At 34.3% G+C, this 21,037-nt stretch overlaps 2 protein-coding genes across 3 annotated transcripts; both read right to left on the bottom strand.

Moving 5' to 3' along the window:
* Window positions 1-18: 18 nt before the first annotated feature.
* LOC145576963 (B3 domain-containing protein At3g19184-like) lies at window positions 19-2,594 on the bottom strand. Its single transcript, XM_081634671.1, has 4 exons — window positions 2,164-2,594; window positions 1,851-2,030; window positions 1,186-1,392; window positions 19-485 (listed from the first exon to the last, which is right to left on the bottom strand). The coding sequence occupies exons 1-4, from the start codon at window positions 2,392-2,394 to the stop codon at window positions 435-437; spliced, it is 669 nt and encodes a 222-aa protein (XP_081490797.1). The 5' UTR covers window positions 2,395-2,594; the 3' UTR covers window positions 19-434.
* A 688-nt stretch (window positions 2,595-3,282) lies between these two features.
* On the bottom strand, window positions 3,283-15,020 carry LOC145574993 (putative DUF21 domain-containing protein At3g13070, chloroplastic). 2 transcript variants are annotated; one of them, XM_081632899.1, is made up of 14 exons: window positions 14,045-15,020; window positions 12,289-12,386; window positions 12,110-12,203; window positions 11,935-12,012; window positions 11,395-11,498; window positions 10,591-10,672; window positions 9,582-9,721; window positions 9,425-9,503; window positions 9,248-9,311; window positions 7,775-7,866; window positions 7,416-7,481; window positions 5,014-5,130; window positions 4,736-4,918; window positions 3,283-4,085 (listed from the first exon to the last, which is right to left on the bottom strand). In XM_081632899.1, exons 1-14 carry the CDS (start codon window positions 14,615-14,617, stop codon window positions 3,789-3,791), a joined length of 2,067 nt encoding a protein of 688 aa, XP_081489025.1. In that variant the 5' UTR covers window positions 14,618-15,020; the 3' UTR covers window positions 3,283-3,788. The 2 variants fall into 2 exon arrangements, with proteins under 2 accessions (XP_081489025.1, XP_081489026.1); XM_081632900.1 differs by having other exon boundaries at window positions 3,285-4,085; window positions 4,736-4,915; window positions 14,045-15,016.
* Between the last annotated feature and the right edge of the window lie 6,017 nt (window positions 15,021-21,037).

A 21,037-nucleotide genomic window follows, 5' to 3' on the forward strand; every position in this document is an offset into this window, starting at 1 on the left:
CTCTTCTTTCATCAATATAAAAAACTCACGCGTTATTGGAAAGTTATGCTTCAAACTCCCCCTCATATGTAAGGTTCCCTTTTTATTCACTCAACATAAATAGAATTCAAAATTTAAATTGCAAATCATTGTAACTTATTAAACAAATAGGAACAAAAGTTAGAAAATAAGGTAAATGGTTACCCTTCTAATGATCAATTAAAATTTTGTATAAATTTCCTTACAGTAAATAATAAAATGAAATCAAATCTCACGGTAAGATCAAAGAAATCTCATCAAAAACACTTGGTCATACTGCTTCACAGGAGATCTGGCTGCTGTAACATGGGAAAAAAAAAAAAAAAAAAAAAAAAATTCCAATTTCTGCAAGCATCACCTCTAGTTTGTTGTGCTGCATTTCTCACCCCTTCACTTACAAACAGCTTTACGACTCATCATGACCGTTCTCTGTCTTGGTTAGAAGAATTTACCCGAATAATGTACACCTATGAAAAGATGTGAAGTTAATAGTAATGTATATACAGTTTCTATCAGTTAGAAAGAACAAAGAAGACCAGAAAACCTTAAGAACAAGTAAATCAAAGCAAGCTGATAAGAATATTAACTTAAGATTCAGAGACACTGTGTGTTATACATGAAAATTCGCAGCTGCACTGGCTTGTTTGAAATCAACATTATGTTTTCTTAGGTTGAATTCTTCACAATTTCAAACAAGTATATCAATAATGAAATCAACATTATGTTTTGTTAAAAGGATTTTGTAGGATTAATGATCAAGGAAGTGGTGCAAATACTTGTTTGGATAGGAAAACGGAGGGAAAGAAATTTATGAGTATCAATGATCAAACATCAACTCGCAATTCTACACAACACTTAGTTAGGATATCAGAGTGAGAACAGATTGGAAACAAGAATATAGATGCAATCATGTTAGAATTAAGCTGCCATTGTTCCGTGTTATCAGACTCCTTACTTCTTAATTTCATCTAAGACTTTACCTATCTTAAGCGCGTGGCCTAGAATGAAAGGAAAACCACAGTAACATTATGTGTATACTCAAGACCTAAGATCAAATCCCGTGTACATAGAATGAACCATGTGTTACAATTTCTCCCTGGCAAACAAGCAGTTTGTGGTAAGACAGTTAACATTCATATTGTGGTAGTTACAAGAAACAAAAGTTACCTTTAAAGTAGTTGGTTCGATGAGCTGGAAAACAAGGACATCACCATCAACCAAGCCATGGTCAATGGCAAATCTTCTCCATCCAGAGCCAAGACCACTATATCGAAGATGGAACTTGGTCTGACATTTCTTTCCACCTTCATCCACTAGAGTTAACATTCCATCATAATTGAGAAGATGGGTCTTGCAAAATGCAGTTGGTAAATTCTGCATAGTAAGATTGCAAGGGAATAAGTATGTGAAACAATTCGAACAATGGCAGGGTTGTAAGGGAATAAGTATGTGAAACAATTCGAACAATGGCAGGGTTGCAAGGGAATAAGTTATAAGGGAATAAGTATGTTAACAATTTGAACAATGGCAGGGTTGCAAGGGAATAAGTTATAAGACGTTAACAATTCGAACAATGGCAAGGTTGCAAGGGAATAAGTATGTTAACATTTCACATTACTTCCTTTGTTCATAATGAGAATATCGAAACACTATGTCACAACATTTTATATATACCTGTACACATTTTGGATAACACAATTCTTATAATAGTAGATTAGGGTCTCAACATTCAACCAAGAGACGACAACAACAAGTCAACAATAACATTCGAATGGGGTCAATTGACTCAATTACACGAGCTAAGAGAGAAAAAAAAAGGGGTAAGAAATGACCAAATTTCCAACAACATGAGCCTGAAGTAATGCTTTAACAAAAGTTGGATGTTGAGACCCTAATCGTAACTCCAGCTCTTCGGCTCTCTGAATAGCATACAATCTGTTCTGATTCGAGGCATTGTCTTGAGAATAAAGGTTTCGTCTCAGGGGCAACTTTCTACCACCCACAAGTATAAACTGTAAAACAAAATAATAGCTGAAACAAGGCCGAAGCCAACGAACGCCCCAGAAGCATTGGATAACATAACTAAAAGTAGAAACACGTAGTATTAAATAAAGAGAAATGCAAAAACTAAACACAGATCCAGACCTCGTGGTAGTCAGGAGGGGGTTTGTCGGCCATCCGAGTGGATCGACGAAGTGGGGCATTGACGAGTGTTGGCTTGACCCTCTTGAGCCTAGTAGCAGGGGAAGGCTTGAGAGACTGAGAAAGCTGAGGGATGTTGAGTTGCATCATTCTTTTCTTGTTTTCCTCTAATCTTTGCTTCCTTTTTTCTTCATAGCTTGCTGCTGCTGCTGCTGCTGCTGTTTTGGTCACCATTTTTTTTATTGGAATGAATGAAAAATGATTGCAATACTCTAGTCTCTTTCCTTACTTTAATAATCCTGAAAAAAGCTAGATTTGTAATTTAGGGTCTTTGGAGATCCACTGAACCCAGGTTTTTGAACTTGAATCTTCTTCCCCCATTATTTTTAATGGTTGCTACACTTGCTACTCTAAAATGAGGACCCTATAAAAAAAAAAAAAAAATTGAGGATTGTTGCAAACTTGCAACACATATCATATGAGAAATTCCAAGTTTCTCAATAAGTTTTTCACTGGCAAATTATGTTGGGATCTTTCCAAAAAAAAGATTAAAAATGTTGGATAAAATTCCAATTTCCAAATTACAGTATTTTTTTTATATATAATTTTCTCATGTCACCGGTTTATCATTTTTTTTAACAGTTTAATTGGAAAACCACCATATTACAGTCTCTTACTTTATTTACCTTTTTTGCTAACTCGTCTATGAAATACGGAGTACAAAATACCTCTTTTAAACTCTTACTTCGTTATATTTTATTTTCACTTGGTTATAATAACTAAATGCCAAGTTGGTGTGTTTCATCTAACATACCTAAAACGTTCTTACTATTATGTTTATATACTCTATAAATTCAATAATCCAATGTTACAGAGTACTCCTGTTTTTTTTTTTAAATGCATCACTTGAGTTTTCACACTTGTCGAGACACAACTTTGACCATTAATATCTTTAATTAGATATTAGTAAAAATTATAACAAAATTATATTATGATAGTAGACATTGTAATAAATCCAACAATATATTACATGACCATGTTTATAAATTATATAGTAGTGAATAAATTAAGTCAAATATAACATATAAATAGTGCAAATTCTCAAGTGATGCATTTAAAAAAAAAAACGGAGGGAGTAATTTATTTTGAGTTAAATTGAATGTTTGCATCACTGGCAGATCCAGTGGCAATGAATGCGAGCTTGGAATGCTTGTCATACAAAATTACACGAATACAATCCTAACTCGCGCAAAACACATTGAGTTTTGGCTTTATTTCTCCTAAAACACCCAATGCAACCATCACACTCTCCCTGCCCGCCCTCCAATAGGGAAAAATTCACATATTTCACAATATTTGCTGGTTGAAACTTACAAAACTCGTGCCAAAAAAAAAAAAAAAAAAAAAAATGATTTCTATCTATAATCATCTGTAAGACTGTAAAAGTGGCAAATCGGCAATCTTTAACATTACCCAGAATCTGCCAGGTTCCCTATAAAGACTAGCTTAGTTCAAATCCAGAACCGGTCTACATTTGATCCAGACCTAGCCTGAACCAACCCCACAGATTGGCTTGGTTTAGCCCAAGAGATAATCCACTAAGCAGTAGGAGGCCTAACCAGGCCCGGCTAATCATGACTATCAACATGATCCATAATCAAGTCATTGTCAGAGCTGCTGCCATCTCTTTCCTTTCCGAATCCATTCTCATCGTCAACAGATTGATCCAAGCCATTTTCTTCAACCATCTGCTGAAAGTTGTCCTCATGATTGTAAGACCTATTTGAGTTCTCACCTCGAGGTCGACTCCTCTTCATGATTTTAGGGAAAACAGGTGCAACTTCTTTAGCCTCCACTTGCATGCCACCAAGTTCCACCCTTTCAAACCGAACAGCACTAACCTTTCTTGCATTCCCAGCTAGTATCTACACAAAGGAAACCACTTAAGGGATTGGGTATTTCCACAAGAGTTCTTACAAAGCTAAGCAACAGGTTTACCTCTTATTTAACCACCTCATTTATAGATTTATCAACAAATCTAATTTACACTCATCTAAAAGATCTGTAATCACTAAATCATTAGACTTTCTTTCTAATAGAGTCAAATACTCATCATTATCCGACTTATGGGTTTTAACGGACTAGATCAAAATAGCTTGTTAACTATCCCAGTTCTTTTTCATGATGAAGTAAAAGAAAGAAAAGGTCATTCGGAAACTCTCTCTGTTATTGTAAAAATAAAGCTGCACATATCCAGGTATCCAACCCTCTTATGTAAAGGTAGGTGGGAGCTTCTTTAGAGGCATTGGGTAATTTTATCGACATTGTATGAGACAACTGAAAAGGACTGGAGCGTTAAATAGCAATAAAACTCCACCTTATCATCATGGCAGATTTCACCATTCTTCAAGTTTACTTAAAGGTCACAAAGAGCACAGGATAGTATAGAATGAAGTCATTCTAGCATGATATGAGCCTAATTCAGAAAGTAGCAACTAACTAGGAAAGTAACAAGGTAATTTGTATAATATGTGGCAAATTGGCATAAGTACTTCATAAAGCATTTATTACATACCTCAAGCTTGAAAATTTGTGATTTTTCCTTTTTTTCTCGACGTTCTGATTCATCTTCCTCGTATTTGTCATCCTCTTCTTGATTATCCCTCTCAAGAACCACCTTCATGCTCTCACCTGTTCTTGGGATATATCCAAATGCTTCACAGATAAAACCAGAAACTGTCTCATATTGGTGATCCTGCTAAAAACCACAACAAAACAATAAATCAAGAGTGAAACAAAAATAAAAAACCAGCAAAAGTGGAAAGCAAAGATTAGCAGGGCAAGGCACAGAACCTCAGGCATCTTAATGCTCAACTCTTCGGAAAGTTGATCAATTGTAGTATTAGCATCCACATCATAGATCCCGTCCGCTCGCATAACAATGTAGCCCGTTTTCTTTTGAATCTCCTCCTATACCAAGACAAACAACTTTGAAAAGAGCACACAAACATAAACTCTCTACGAAGTATATCATTATATTGTAGACCAGCAGTACTCTTTTCATTTTGTGACAAAAGGCTCTCAGCAGAAAAGCAAGTATTGTCATTTACTCAAACATAACAAACTAAAAATATGGTATTTTTCAGCACAAATATTCTTCTCCATAATTCACACGGCTGACATTGTACTAACTTGTGAGCTATAAGATACCCATACTTCTTAAAAAGAGAACGTTTACAGACAAGACAGCCCGCTGAAGAAAAAACCCAACCAGGCTTTTGAACTTAATATAAATTCCTACAAATGTTAGAGACTAGACTTATGTACGTGATATGGGCAACTAAATGGATGAGCACAATTGTAACATAGAGAACAAACAGCGTCTTCAATAAAATCTCCATCACCCTTCATATTACTTGTACTAAAATCCATCCAATTTAATGGGAAAAGAAATATCCTTGCTTTCAGCCTCTAGAAGCACCAAAGCAGCTATTAGGTTCCCCCCCTTGAAATCTGCACATGCGAAAATTAATAAAGGGCATGGGACTAAACTTCAGAGTTCATAATGGTAATGAGCCTGAGTAAAGTATGCTGGCTCTTCTACATATGATGGCTAGTGAAAGCAAGCACACATGCTAATGTACTCATAATAGCAACTCCCTCCCCAATAACAACAAAAGCACACAATATTAGAAGTTACTAGAAGGAACCCCACAGAAATGATAAAACATTTTTAAAAAGAAGTCTACAATATAATCCATCATGCAATTCATGCCCTCTTACAAGTATGCATAACATTGTCCATGACAGCAAAAAAAAAGGCAAGAGTCACTTCAAGCTTCCAAATATATACCATTATAACCTCCAAAATTAAAATCCCATTTCTGATCTTGAAGAAATATTTACTTACAAATTTTCAATACAGCAGTACTACAGACCTTCCCAATTCCTACAATGAAGTTTATGACCTTATGCTCAAAATTCATTTCATACTTTGTCAGTTATCACCGACCAATTTTTATTTAGTGGCAAACAAATTCGCAGTAGGAATAAAAATAAATAAATCAAAAAAATGAACTGTGCCTAGCAAATTCAAAAGCACATCGCTAACAATCTTGAAGACATTAAAGCAAATTTATCAGTTTGAAGTAAAAAATCCTTATAGGGCCTTTTTATACGATAAAGTGTAATTTATGCTTGATTCATCTCATTGCCCCCCCCCCCCCCCCCCCCCCCCCCCAAAAAAAAAAAAAAAAAAAAAATAGAAGGAAAAGAAAAGAAAAAAATTTAATCATCTTCCATGATATCCCAAGTCCTGAGTAAACAAAGTGCAAGTTCATATATCACAGAGATTATTTTGAAAATGTATTAAGTAGCAACCTTAAACGAATAAAGTTTACACAATTAACCTTTATTTCCACATGACACAATTTTAGTCTACTCCTAACTTGGGTCGATTGCTCTCCTAGTCTACTATGTTCGCCATAAATGAGAAAATAGTCTTGCAACCATCTTGCTAAGAAACCACTGCTCCATCTCCAACCTTAGGCTAATTAACATGAAACTGCTTTTCGATGCTTTTTGGGTGCATTAAAGAGAAAGATCCATCAGAGAAATGGCTTCTGATAAGCAAAATACTTCCTCCGTTTTTAAGATCTATTACTTTTAAAATCATGGACTCCTAGGCAGTTTTTGGAGATGAGAAAGAAGGAAAAAGAAAACCCGGGGGATATGTAGACAGTGATGCATCTAAAAGATAGAGGAAGTACAAAAGAGTAATATAAACCACCAGTCCACCAGATATTTAGGACTACAAACGGAATGAACTATATTAGCAATTGAAACCCCATTTTTCAAAATTAGGATATCTAAAATCCTCCTACAACTCCTCTGGTGCAATTAAATTCTTCTAAGCAGACGAAACACAACCACTACATGTCATCAATCATACATCAATCAGGGATTGCAAGGACTAGTAGTTATGATTCCTATGATAGATCATTGAGAAAAATGCAGAAATACAAAACTTCCATGCAAGTGAGATGGTCTTTGAATAAGCAGACTGAAACTGTCTGGCTAAAGTTTTACAAACAATAGGTACCAACTTCAGTACCACACCAAATAGTACCTATAGGAAGAGGTGATTCCTAGGCTCTTACCAAGATACAAAATGTGGAAGCAATGAAGAATTGGGCCAAAAGTTACCAATCTATTCCATTATAACATTGATCTACCAAAAAAATAAGATGTCTTACCTTCGAATCATTCTCATCAAAGATTTCACCAACAATTTCTTCAACAACATCTTCTAAAGTCACTAGCTGTTTCATGGACAATGTACAATCAGATGAAGCCAATTAAAGCACAATTGAAGTAAAGTGGGGAAGAAAAGGACAAAGGGGAAAGTGAAATAAAAAGCAACCAAAACTAACTTATTGTTGGTCAGTTTAGAGCTGTATAAGACACTTTAGTCCTCAAACTATTCATTTTCCAAATTGAACTAATGACCACAATTAGATCAAGATAAGAAATATTCATTTTCATTATTGTGTGGCAGACTGAAAGTACAAAAACAACTCCAAACTAGTTGACCACAAAGGACGAAATTACCTACCCCTACAGTTCCTCCATATTCGTTAAGGACAATGGCCATGTGAACCTTTCTAATTCGAAACTCTCGAAGAAGATTCCATACAGACATAGAATCTGTTACATAAACAAGGCAAGAAGCTATCATAAATGGCAGTTTGTGGATACAATATTGATTCAAAGCCAAAGGAAATATGTTGAAGAAAATCAGACATTAAAAACATGCAGCAAATAGTTTTAAACCTTTTGATTAATTATTCTCCTTGTCAATTACCTCTAGGATATTAGAATATAAGAAGACCAATGAATGTCCAGGTAGGTTGATCACTCACAAACTTGTGGCAAACAAAAATATCAAAATGCATGGAGAGTTATTGGAGACTTGGCAAAAAAAAAAGGAAAAAAAAAGGGGAAAAAAAAAAAACCTAGATTCCCTCTTAAAGAACATATTACCAAGGGTACAGCTAAAAAGGGTAGATGGCCCATTGGCTGGCACTGTGGCAAAGTCGGAGAGAAGTGGGAGGGGGAAGACCGCTCCAGAAATTGGGATCAAAAACGTCCTTGTCATCAAGACAGCAAAACTGAATTTGTCTTCAATAATTTCCCCCTCCATCATACATCTTTTTGGAGGGTGTGGGATAACATACTGTGTAGGATAACATATTCACAACAAATGAACCACAGGATGCACAAAACTGAAGGAATATTTTCGTACAGGTTCTGCCCTGTGCACGTGCACGGCCAGCAACTCTAATTATAGTCTTTCGTTGAATTAAATACAAGATCAAAAGCTATTTGTCTGAAGATAATTGAAGTGTGTGGTTAATACTTGAAGCACGTATTTTAGGGAAGTGTTTTTATACCCATGCCGGGTTGCGGAGTTTCAACATTGTATCACCAGCATTGTAAATTTCTTGAGACCAAGTGAAGATTCAAGTAACATTGTATCACATAATTGTAAATTTCTTGCTTCAGTTCCTCCTTAAATACATGTATTTGACTTAAGTTTACTAACATATAAATTGCCCGCCAATCAAGGATAGGACCAATCCTTTGTTGTCAGTCTTTGGAAATAGATGAGTTAAAGCAATCGCTATCAGTATTAACACCACCGGACCACCCTAGTGCCCCAAATCGATTTCAACCTAGGGAACAATATTGGTGCCAAATGTATACATCCTTATCCTGATGGTAATGAAGAGGATCTTATGCAAAATCACCATTTAACAAAATGGACCATCAGAACCCCATACCCAACCCCAGTCAAATGATATTAAAAACTAGGTAACCACCATTAGCACATAATAACACAACTGATATCACATATCATTTTTAATCGCTACGCCTTAGTAGTGCAATAGTTTCAAGGACCTATGACACCAATCCAAGCTAGATGAGAGATACAATTTTATAAAAACATGACAACTTTAAATCTTTTAAGGAGGGGAACATAGACACCAAATGAAGTGGTGAAGAGAGCATAATTGTGAGGAAGTACCAGGAACAAAGTAAGCTGGCTTGTGTGCCATATCTCCAACAGTAGAACTTTCTAATAGCTCCCCCTTCAAAATCAAACACAGCATAATGATTCGGCAGACTATGAGATGGATGCATATATTAAATAGGAAGAAAAAGTTACTCTAGAAAGAGATTATGTTAAGAATAACAAGCAAACCTTTTGAACATAATCCAGCATATCCATTGCATACGCAATACCAACTATGTTATCAACACGCTGCTCAAATACAGGCACTCTATACAAAAACCAAGTGGAAAACATCATCCAATGAACATAAATTTGATATGCTAAGGTTTCAAGCAGTATCACATACCTAGAGTACTGATGCGTTACCCACAAATTATGGAATTCAATTAATGATGCACTTGCATCAATGGCAACAACGTCAACAAGCGGTGTCATAACCTCCCTCACATGTGTATCTTTGATCTCTAGCACATTTTCAATCATGTCCTGAAATTGGTATATCTCATAGTAAACGAGTTGAAAAGTTATAAAGCTATGCCACCTTAGTCCACAAGGACATTAGATAAGACATTCTGTCCAGAGGCAAATTGCATTAGAATGTGGTTCTTGATAGAAGTTTAAATTCCTTTCTAACCACACCATATGGAATTATCATAAAAGTAAAGCAGGGATCCCCTAGTCTAGCCCAAAAACCCAAACTGAACATTAACAGCCCGAATTTTATCCAATTTGACTCACATATCATATTTTGTATTAATATTAAGTCTTGCACTGTTTCTTATTTTGTTGGACAACTTGAAAACAAACCCGAAACCGAATAATTGACCTGAGTTGCCACTTCTGCAAAAAAGCATGAAGCAGAACCCCTACTCCTTCCTTCCCCCACTTCCCTCCCTTGCCCAAGCCCCACGAACTACTTCAGCATCTAATCTAGAATAGTAAAAGGCAAGCCCAAGATTCGCCAAGCAATGAAAACAGCCTCCTCAAAGCTAGCCCACCACTAGACAATGAAGTAAGAAATGCAAACAAGACACAGTTTCAATATCTATTCATATAAGTATATAACCAATCCCAATCTCTTCGTTAGGTCTAAAATGCCACTAAACATTTTTTTACCATGTAGTCTATACTATTTTGTAAACAAAAGTTGCAAAAGTGAAATAGGTGGATTTTGATAATAAGCACTTAGATGAATAGTGGCAAAACTCAATATTATGAGCTAGGGTCTCTGTAAACCCATCCACACAACCCCACAACACAAAAAAGATGTAGAGTGCAAATCTTGGACAGAAATTAACTTATTAAAATTAAAATTAACAAAAAAAAAAAATTATAGCAAAGCAAAATATATATACCTGTTCTTCCTCTTCTATTGCTCCACTCAACTCTGCTCCTCGCAGCATCAACTTCAGCTCATCCTCAGTAACGTATGGTTCACTAACACAAGAAATTTGAATGGTATCAAGAACTTGTGAAATGCCTAAAATGAAGGATTAAGAAAGACAACTCCATTATGTTATATACCCTCATTAGCTATATTTATTTCATACTAGTTTTTTCAAGCACTAATAGAAACCCTGCAGGCAATTGATAAAACCAGTCATGACTTGCAAGGGCTGCACTTACAGTACTAATATTAGCCTCAATTCTTGAGTAAAAAAAAGAGGCTATTTTGGCATATAGCATTGGCTAAAATGAAAGGCAGTCCTTAGTCACATTGGTATTAAAATTAGAAAAGATAAGAAACCTCTATTCCATAGCACTTTTGTATTCCCCACAATCATAAAAGCAATAAGTTTAAAATAGAACATATTGCAGATGAAAATCTACAATATCATTAAGTTATTAATTTAAGTTAATAAAAAAAAAAGGATTATAGTTTTAGCTGAAGAAGCAAGGAAAAAGCAATGAGGAAAATCTGTCCTCTGAACAGAGAACAAATTCGAAGTATTACAGATGATATATACACATGATAAATTTGAAAATAACTGAAACATTTAGCTTACACCCTAGATCAGATAACTGCAGCAACTGAGAGTTGGGATACAATCGTTACTATAGGTCTATAAGTCCTTGCTAACATGGTAGAAACAAAACTGAAACAGCATATGAAGATGTCTTATAAAAGAGTACAGTGTTCAAAAATCATTGCAACAAACCTTCTTCCTTTTAATCCAAGCATTTTCAATATGCCCATCGATAAGAAAGTAACGACTCTTCCCACAGGATATAGCACCAAAGAAAGCCAGGCCACTGGTCTGACCTATAATTAAAATATATACACACATCAACTTTACAAAAAAAAAAAAAAAAATAAAATACTACCTCGGTTTCATATTATGTCCAACATTTACTACAAATGGTTGCTACATATTAAGTGCAACAAATATTTTCTTTCCTTCTTGAATTGCATGCCTGTTCTTTCTATTTCTTCCCTCATCACATGCGTTTTTATATTACTCTCTTCATTTAACACTCACAATCAAATTTTGCATAGGAGTCCGTGTCAAGGCTTTTATTGCACACTTGCACATAATATGAAACGGAGGTAGCAAATAAAGACTTTAAGCTACACAGAAGATTGGAAGTCCAAAATAACAATAGACAATACAAGGCCGTGCTTGCTAGCTCTATTATACAAACAAGAGAAGCCCGAATCATCTATTCAAAATCACAGTACAATAACCAAGACAACTTACCACAAATCTAACCACCTCAGTGGCATGATGCACAGCTATGCTCTTGGGAGTTATCTCAGTAAGAAGCAAAATGGCAACCTGATGCCAAAAGAGAAATGTGAGACACAGACAAAATGTACATAATGGGAAAAGGGAAGGCTAATGTATGATAATTTGATTAGGCCATACAACATACAGTCATCAATCCAGTTGCAGCAGTGACCCCAGCTTCACCAAATATTGCTGTTGCAGCATCAGTAACTAATGCAGTTGCCGCGATATTGACAACTCTGCATACATGCAGAATCTTCTATAAGGTGATAAATTGCAATGAAGCTTAACAGAAACCTATAAGTTTAAAAGGCAGGAAGATACGTTGTGCCAATGAGAATAGTCGTGAGAAATCGAGTAACATCACTTCGAAGCATTCTGAAGACGCCATTATCAGGTTCTTTTTCAGCTAACTCACGCACCTAAAGGTAAAGGACACTAACATGTAAGTCATACATTGAACTATAATTTCTCAGAGATACAATAACATTAGCATCAAATGAGGACTGTAACATGCAAGTTATAAATAGCCAGTATCTGAAGTCTCAATTCTCAAATATCAAATATAAAGAAAGGCAATAATAGAAAATGACATAAGTTTATAGCTATATCAAGAATCTAAAACACATGGTTATCAAGCAAATGACTGTTTTCTTGGGCTGCATACTGACGGAAGGACATTGTCTGGCAGTTTGGGTGGACCCACTACATGGCGGGGTGGAAGAGCGGGGAAGGAGCAAGCTATGAACAGGAGGAATTATTCAAACAATCAGCAAGTACTTTGTTTTTTTACATGGAGTCAATCCTTTGTCTAATTGTAATTGAACACAAATTATATACATCTAGAGGTGTAGTTGTCTACAGAATTTTGACAGAGGGACTTGCCAGAGACTTAAGAGGCATGAAACTTCAAAACCTGGAATCTCCTTTTATAAGCGGCCAACAGCACTTAGAGATGTCTCTACAATATGATAATGAAGTCCCAAGCTATACAACTTTGATATCCATCACTAATTATATTTGCTAATTGGGAAATAATAAGAGATTGCGTCTCAAGAAATCAATTACCAAAGGTCAAAGAGAGCTGAACTATCAGCAAATCATATAATTTAATATATTAATAAGCTGGAATTCTCATTAAAATGTAGAAATGTACTCCTACTCCTATATACAAAAAACAGCCGCCTTAAACAGGGGTCCTATTATCAGAAAATCATTTAATTTAAAATAATAATAAGCTGAAATTCTCATTAAAATGTAGTAATGTACTCCTACTCCTATATACAAAAACAAACGCCTTAAACAGGTCCTACTATTGGCAAGGTATAGGAAGGACAAATGCACAGACTCCCTAAGATGACTTTCACAAATTAATATGAACATGCTTGTCAGAAACTATAATTTCAATCATCTGCAACCCTGTATGAAAGGGCTCTTTAAGCAGAATAACATCTTTAAGGTTAGTAGCGTTAATTTTACACATGGCATGTCAGAAGCTCGCATATAAAGTTTTCACATAATTTATGCCCAATCTTCAACTGCAGAAAGCCAGAAACTATATCTCTCTCTGCTTTCATGTATCTTCTTCCTTTTGTGAGAAGGATACAATTAAACTTGATACCACTTCTATCTCATTCATTTTTAATCTTTAATACATCATCTTTGAATGGTTCTTTATCTGATTTGCAAGATTCGCTGGACAGAAAAGTGAAAGGGAAATGATCTACAAGTGTCCTAAATCACTAATATTAGTATATGTCCAATGTACCAAGCAATATGGAAACCAAAAAACCTTTCATTAATATATAAAGATTGATAATATGATTTTCTGCTCTATTATTCCCCGTAAACCAAAATCTATGACAATCACAATATAACATTTGAATAAATTTCTTGACAAAATTGCAAGCTGAAATTCACAGACACATACTAAATACTGAAACAAACGAGTCATTTCTCTATGCATTGAAGGTGAATCAAAACAGTCTAAAATTCAAAACAACCAACAATTTCATTATTTCTAAAATCTTGCACCAAATTCTAGATTAGCAACAGTGAATAGAGAGTACAAGAAGGTCACCTTCCAAGGCCATAGCGTAGTGATAGAGGTTTCCGCCATGGAGAAGAAAGCCGAAAGACTCAAAAGCGCGGCAAGTATCAATCCTTGCTCCTTAAACACCATAAGAACCTGCAATGTCTTCGGCCACGCGTTCCTCAACAACAATATGCTCTGCCCAATAACCCCATATCCTGCATTAACCACCCCTTCAACCGCCATCACCTTTCGACACTCAAACAGGAAAACCCCACAAACTATAGCTGTCAAAAACATCCCATTCTTGAGCAATGCCTTAACAGAATCAAAATTCTCTTTCTTCCCCTCTTCAACTACTGGGTCAGTATCAATCAATCTACCATCATTGTTATTTCTATTGCTCAAACACTTGAAACATCTATTGTTATTACTATCAGAAACTGGAAATGCAAAAAGGGATTTATACACATACTTCAATGGAGGTTTTCTTGGAGAAATCGATACCGAAACACGAAAATTGTTGTTACAAGATGCCAAAATCATTGACTTAGAACTGCTGCGATTCACAACAGCTCTAGAACAGCTAATAGCTGCCGTAGAATCAAGAAATAGTTCCATAATCTTGAAATTTCACTAACAAAATTGAAAATTCTAAGTCATAAGGCTATAATTTTAGAAATGTAATAGCTGAAATTTGATAAAATCCCGCCAAAACCCTAATCGCATTTCCCCAAATTATTACCAGATATACCAATTGGCGATTGAATTGGATTCGGAATAGCTATCTAACCCTCAATATTCTCACAATTTCGCAAGAATAATAATCGGGGAAAACACTAATCCTTTCTATTTGAGAAGAATAAAACACACAAAAAACAAAAAAAAAAAAAAAAAAAGAAGTATGAAGAATTTGAGAGGAATTTTTGAAGTTTGAAGATTGAAATGTTAGGAGTGAGAGTCTTGGGGTTGTGGGTTCAGTTTTCAAATAGGATGATTTGGTGTTGTTTTTGCAAGTTGCATTTGGTTCAAGCGTGGTGCAAAGTGCAATACACATAATATTGCTGTTTTCGTTCTTAAAATATTGTCTTGTCCCGACTTTTTTTTTTTTTCATTGTCAAAAAAAGCTTTGATCTTAATTTTCGGTCATTCAATATGAGAATATATAGTTATGTGAGATCTTATTGAATTCATCTCGCGTATGAAATTAGAGATGTATACGAAGCATGTAATAACACATGTTTTGGAGAATGTGAAATGTCAAATGATGCTTATGCATATTCATGTATGATAATACCGTACAAAGCTTGTTTGGTGAAGTTGGTGGGGGAACTCGCCTTGTGAATTAGAAGTTAGAAGTCCGAGCCTCATCAACTACAATTGCGTGAGAGTAGGGGATTTCCTTACCTCCCCCTCTCTACTCTCAAACATTAACCTACGAGTCGGGCTATGATAATACGTAGTATGAAGTATGAACCATGCCTCTAGTTAATGTACTTGCTATGGAAGCCAAGAATTAGGAGTGTTATAACTTACTGTAGAATCCTAGAATATGTTCCTTCAGCTATTTACAATGTTCAAATAATCAACATGGTGATTAAATTGTTACTTGAAGATGCGCACAAAGGAGAAGCAAGGAAAGACGTGCATCCACCATTGACATTGTACAAGTCATCCACACCCATTTTTGTAACACAAGTGAATGTAGCGTTTTATTGAAGACAAAATATAAATTACTCTTTTTTTTTTTTTTTTTGACAAAATATAAATTACTCTTTTTTTTTTTATGGGACAATTTTTTTTTATTTTTTTTATTTTTTGAAAGGAGGGGAACTACCTACTTTTTTTTTGTTTTTTTTAAGGAGGAACTACTCCGTACCTACTAATTGAAAAATCATAAACGAACTTTAAAACTATCCAAGAAAAAAGTTAAATGTAATCAACAATATCAATATATACTTCCTTCATTTTTATTTTTTTCCTATTTTAGTTTTTGCATAATGACATTTAAATATTCAAATACATATTATAAACGGTTGAAAATTGATACAGCTAGTGAAACTAAATATCAAGATGAATCAAACTTGAGTATACGGTTAAACTCACAAATCATCAAGACAAATCAAATAAAACTCCATTTGTATTAAAATCGATCTTCAAAGGAACAGAGAGAGTAACATTCACCTTTCTATTTTCTTTCTCTGTAATTTAAGACAATGGCACAAGCTATTCCGCCCAAGGTTGAATGGAATCAGGCAACTGCATATCATCCGGTGAACCTGGCATTTCAATCCTAGCTTCTTGAGATTCTAGATCGCAACAAATCAAGAAATTTGCTATTGGTGGTGAACAACAAAATTGAGCTTGTAAGATGATTTTTCACTCATTTATTAAGCTAAGCTACTTTAGTAAAAATGTGATTCCATTTATGAATAAAGCACGTATCAAAACTGTTACACTACTCGAACTTATTATAACGAAATTTTCACCATATACCATTGAGTTTTAACTTAATTCACCATATACCACCAAAAACTTTCTAATTCACCATGTACCACTGAGTTCCTGTGCAATACCACAAAATACATTTTTTGATAACTATCGTTAGTCTGCCGTTTGGGGTATTTTCCTAATTTACCATATACCCATGTTTATAAAGTTATTTCATTAGATACCATTAAATTAAAAGATATTTCACCATATACCTAGAATTTGCATCTACTATTTTTTACTGCTTCACTACTCTTCTCTTGAGTTCCTTTAACATGTTCTCATCTCCATGACATTGTGTGTCTATGCTTCCCCTACTTTGAAATTCATAACTCGAAAGGACATTTTGCTCAGCATTACCCTTGCACCATTGAAACTCTCATATATCACACTTATAGTATAACTTTTATGGATATTTTGCCGAATCACAACTCGTTATTGCAAATTTCTTCCCACATGTACAAGCTTTGTTTGGCATTCTTATGTATGCATATTCGTAAGATGACGATGATGATTTCGAGTGTGTTAACATCTTTGCAAATGCTTTTAGAAGGGTGAAGTACTGCTTCAATCCCTCAAGTATTATGTTTATATACATAAACTATATGTTATTGTAACACCCCCAAATCTCCCTCTACGGAAATACTAGTATAATACGTATAATTATACCGTAGAGATAGACTTAGGTGTATTACCACCGCGTGATTACGCAAGGCTACTCAACTTACTAACAAAACAATACTTTGCAGCGGAAACTTCAAAACTCTTCTTTATTAATAATAACTATAAATAGAAACCAATGTTATGAGTACTCAAAAATAGATACAAAGACCAAGATTCCTAACTTAGTGAAACCAATCTCGGGACTCCAATGCATCAATTATTGACTTCCACATGAAAATAAGCAACACTGCTTACCATTACGGTAAACAGGGCGAACCAAAACAAATAAGAAGTACGGGTTAGCAAAAATATGCTAAGTACGGTAAGTGCAAGATAATTAAACTCAATTTATTTGCAAACATGCTTTTGAAATCAATTCCAATAATTAATCCAATAATTCCAAACTCATGATTCAAAACCAATTCTCAATATTCAAATCCTAATAATTAATAAAACCAATTCCAATTATTTTAAAACCAATTAAACCAATTCCTCTCCCAAGTGTGCACACCCCCCAAGTTAGTCTCCTTATGTTACAAGGCTATTCTTGATAAAAGACCCGGTCATACAAAGTCCAAGGCCTTATCAATATACCAAATCCGCATAGTGGGATTACTAACATGCTTATAAAGCATAAATAATAAATTTTATTCAATGATTAAATAAATCCTCTTTAAATCCAATAATTCCAACCTTTAATAATAATAATTCAAACTCCCTTTTTTTTATAAATCCAACATGCTTTCAAAACCAATCCTTTTTAAACATGAATAATAAATTAATTAATCAAAACATGTTATAAAAATCGACACTCCAATTTAATTATTAAAACCAATCTTTTAAACATACTTTTATTTCATAAACCATAATTCAAGTCAATTTAATTCAAGCAACATAAATCATTCAAACATGTTCATTCAAATCGATCACTTTCAAGGTATCTAGCCACCTAACGTACCTTGATCCTCGCTTAGCCAAAAACACTTCAAAAGAACTCTCAAGTAGCTTGATCAAAAACACCCTACAAATAAATATAACCTTAATTAATATAAGGTTAACAAATAATCACAACAATGAAATTAAAAACCCCCCAACTATATGTACATGAACCTTTTAAATTAAAACAATATGAACATCATAAAAATCTGATTTTATATAATTAAAACTACTCGTCTACTCATAATAATTTTATATTAATCTCCCATAATAATAATAATAATTGAATAAGAGAAAAGGAGAAGAAGTGTAAGAAACCAAGGAGAAGAGAGGGGAGGAGGTGGCGGCAAGGGGCTGCCGGCGGCAGCAGGTGGTGCCGGAGGTGGAGGGCAGCGGCAGTGGGCGGCCGGAAGGTGGTGGTGCACGGTGGAGGTGGTGGTGGCGCAAGGGAAGAAAGAAAAAGAAAAGAAAAGAATAAGGAATTGCTTAGAGAATTTGAGAGAGAATTATGAGAATTTTGTGTGAGGTTTGATCATGAATTAAAGGGGTATTTATAGGCTAGTATGATCATGAATAATTGCAGGAAAATGTAGGAAGAATTATGGTAAGTAGGATTTAAGGGATTACTTGGAGAAGTGAGTAAAGATTTAAGGAAAGTTTTGATATTGAAGAGATTGTGTATAATTGAATATGGAAGGTATGTTTGTCATGAAAAATATTAAGGAAATTGGAATTACTTGGGGAATAATTAAGAAGAATGGATGGCAAGAAAATATAATGATTGGATACTAAAATGATGGAGAATTAGATTTAAGGAAAATAGGAGATTTTAAGGAGATAATTAAAAATACAAATTACCAAAATATTTTTCCCAAAATCTACATGGGATGGCCGAAATTTTTGAGCTTTCCTAAGCTCATATTTTCGGCCCTCCTATTTAGTACTTTAGGAAATTATTTTGCTAGTTTTAAGGATTTAAAATAATTGTGTAAATAATATTTATTGTAATAAATAATTAAATAATAAAATACCAAATATTCACCAAATAATTTAACTAATAAAATCAGATTTTCACATAGGAAAATCCGAAATTTATTAGCCAAATAAATGGGATTTTCGGACTTATTAAAATAATAATAAAGTATAGCTTTTGCCTTAATTAAAATATCCAAAATATATAAATAATCCGGTTTTTAAAATGGATAATAAATCTTATCCAAAATAATAATTTCTTTTTAAAATACTTTTGGTGCCAAAATTCAAATATTGTTTTTGGCTCCAAGATTTAAATAGTAAGTTAAATTACTAAAATACCCTTTTTAGAAAATAAAAATTAATTAATTAATTAATTAGGAAAATACGTATATAAATACGGGGGTATTATAGTTATAACAGTCAACGACTAATTTTTTTTTAAAAAAATAACCGTTGTAATTTCTGGGTATATAGTGAAATATCTTTTAATTTAATGGTATATGGTGAAATAACTTTATAAACATGGGTATATGGTGAATTAGTAAAATACCCCAAACGGAAAGCTAACGGCAGACTAACGGTAGTTACCAAAAAAGTTATTTTGTGGTATTGCACAGGAACTCAATGGTATATGGTGAATTAGAAAGTTTTTGGTGGTATATGGTGAATTAAGTTAAAACTCAGTGGTATATGGTGAAAAAACCGTTAATATAATGAAAGAGCTAAGTCCAGGACTTATCCATACCATATTCCATCATCCATATATCCAAATTATACGTCACTATACATAATTTTCCTCTTAAAACGAACAATCGTGGAGAATTGTTACAATCATTTTTATCTTCAGGTTGGGGCATCTCATAATACCTTCCCCTTCGAGTGAAAAGATTGAAACATTTTATCTCTATACTACTACCCGACTTAAGAATCATCCAAAGGAAAGAGTTGTTGGCCAAAACATTAGAAAGACCCAATTTTACATAATCATCAATTTCCCAAGACCCAAGGGATGTTTTCAATGATCACCCAATTATTAGTTTTTAAGTTGTATATCACTGATATATTTTGTGCTACATTGAAAACTGTTAAATACGAGTCTGGGCCGCACACCAAGAGAGAGAGTCCACTTCACAAGTCCAAAGGAGGTTGCAATTCCACCCCAAAACCATATGACAATAGGAGGAGTAGCCCCTTAACTTTATAAAGTGATTAACTCTCTCTTCTTCAACCAATGTGGGACACTTACATGTGTTATTTTATAGGATATACTTCAACAAAAACTATCGTGGTCATAAACTTAAAAACCTTATCATCATCGGATATGTCATCATAACCAAATACAAATGACTTGTTCAACCAAACATCGGAACAACCCATCATGAATTCGAATCGTGGTAATATTTTTAAGGCTCGAGTGGCAAGATTGTACAACGTAACATCAAAATCACCAGCACCACTTGGCCATATGTATGTGTTGCCCTTTATGTTTTGGTGATAACACAAGTCAAACTTATGAATGGACTAATGTCTTGTTAAGTTGTGTAGTTTGTTTAGACAAGTTACAGGATGATTCGAGATAAAAAAAACAGGAGCATAGAGAAACAGAAGACAAGTTGCATTGTTCCTTTAAAGGAACAGAAGCTTCGGAGTAGAAACTGGAGAATGAAGGCTCGGAGCAGAGACTTCTTAAGAGAAATAAAAAGTCTAAAGTATTTTCTATTTTAGGTTTTATGTAAGTGAAAATAATTAGAAGTTGATACTTAGTAGAATGCGTTTAAAATTGGTTTTAGATAGAATTTCAACGATTGCTAAAATATAGGGAAGTTGGTTATTGAAAATATCTTTTCCCAGAAAATTGTTGTTTTCCTGATGGAAAAAATCCCTCGGAAAACGTGTTTCCGACGGAATTCCGTAGAAAACTGTTGTCGAAAAACCCTTTGTAGGAAAATTCATGCGTCGGAAGAAAGTTTCCAGCCC

The sequence above is a fragment of the Chenopodium album genome, chromosome 13, assembly GCF_948465745.1.
Source record: "Chenopodium album chromosome 13, dcCheAlbu1.1, whole genome shotgun sequence".
Taxonomy (NCBI): Eukaryota; Viridiplantae; Streptophyta; class Magnoliopsida; order Caryophyllales; family Amaranthaceae; genus Chenopodium; species Chenopodium album.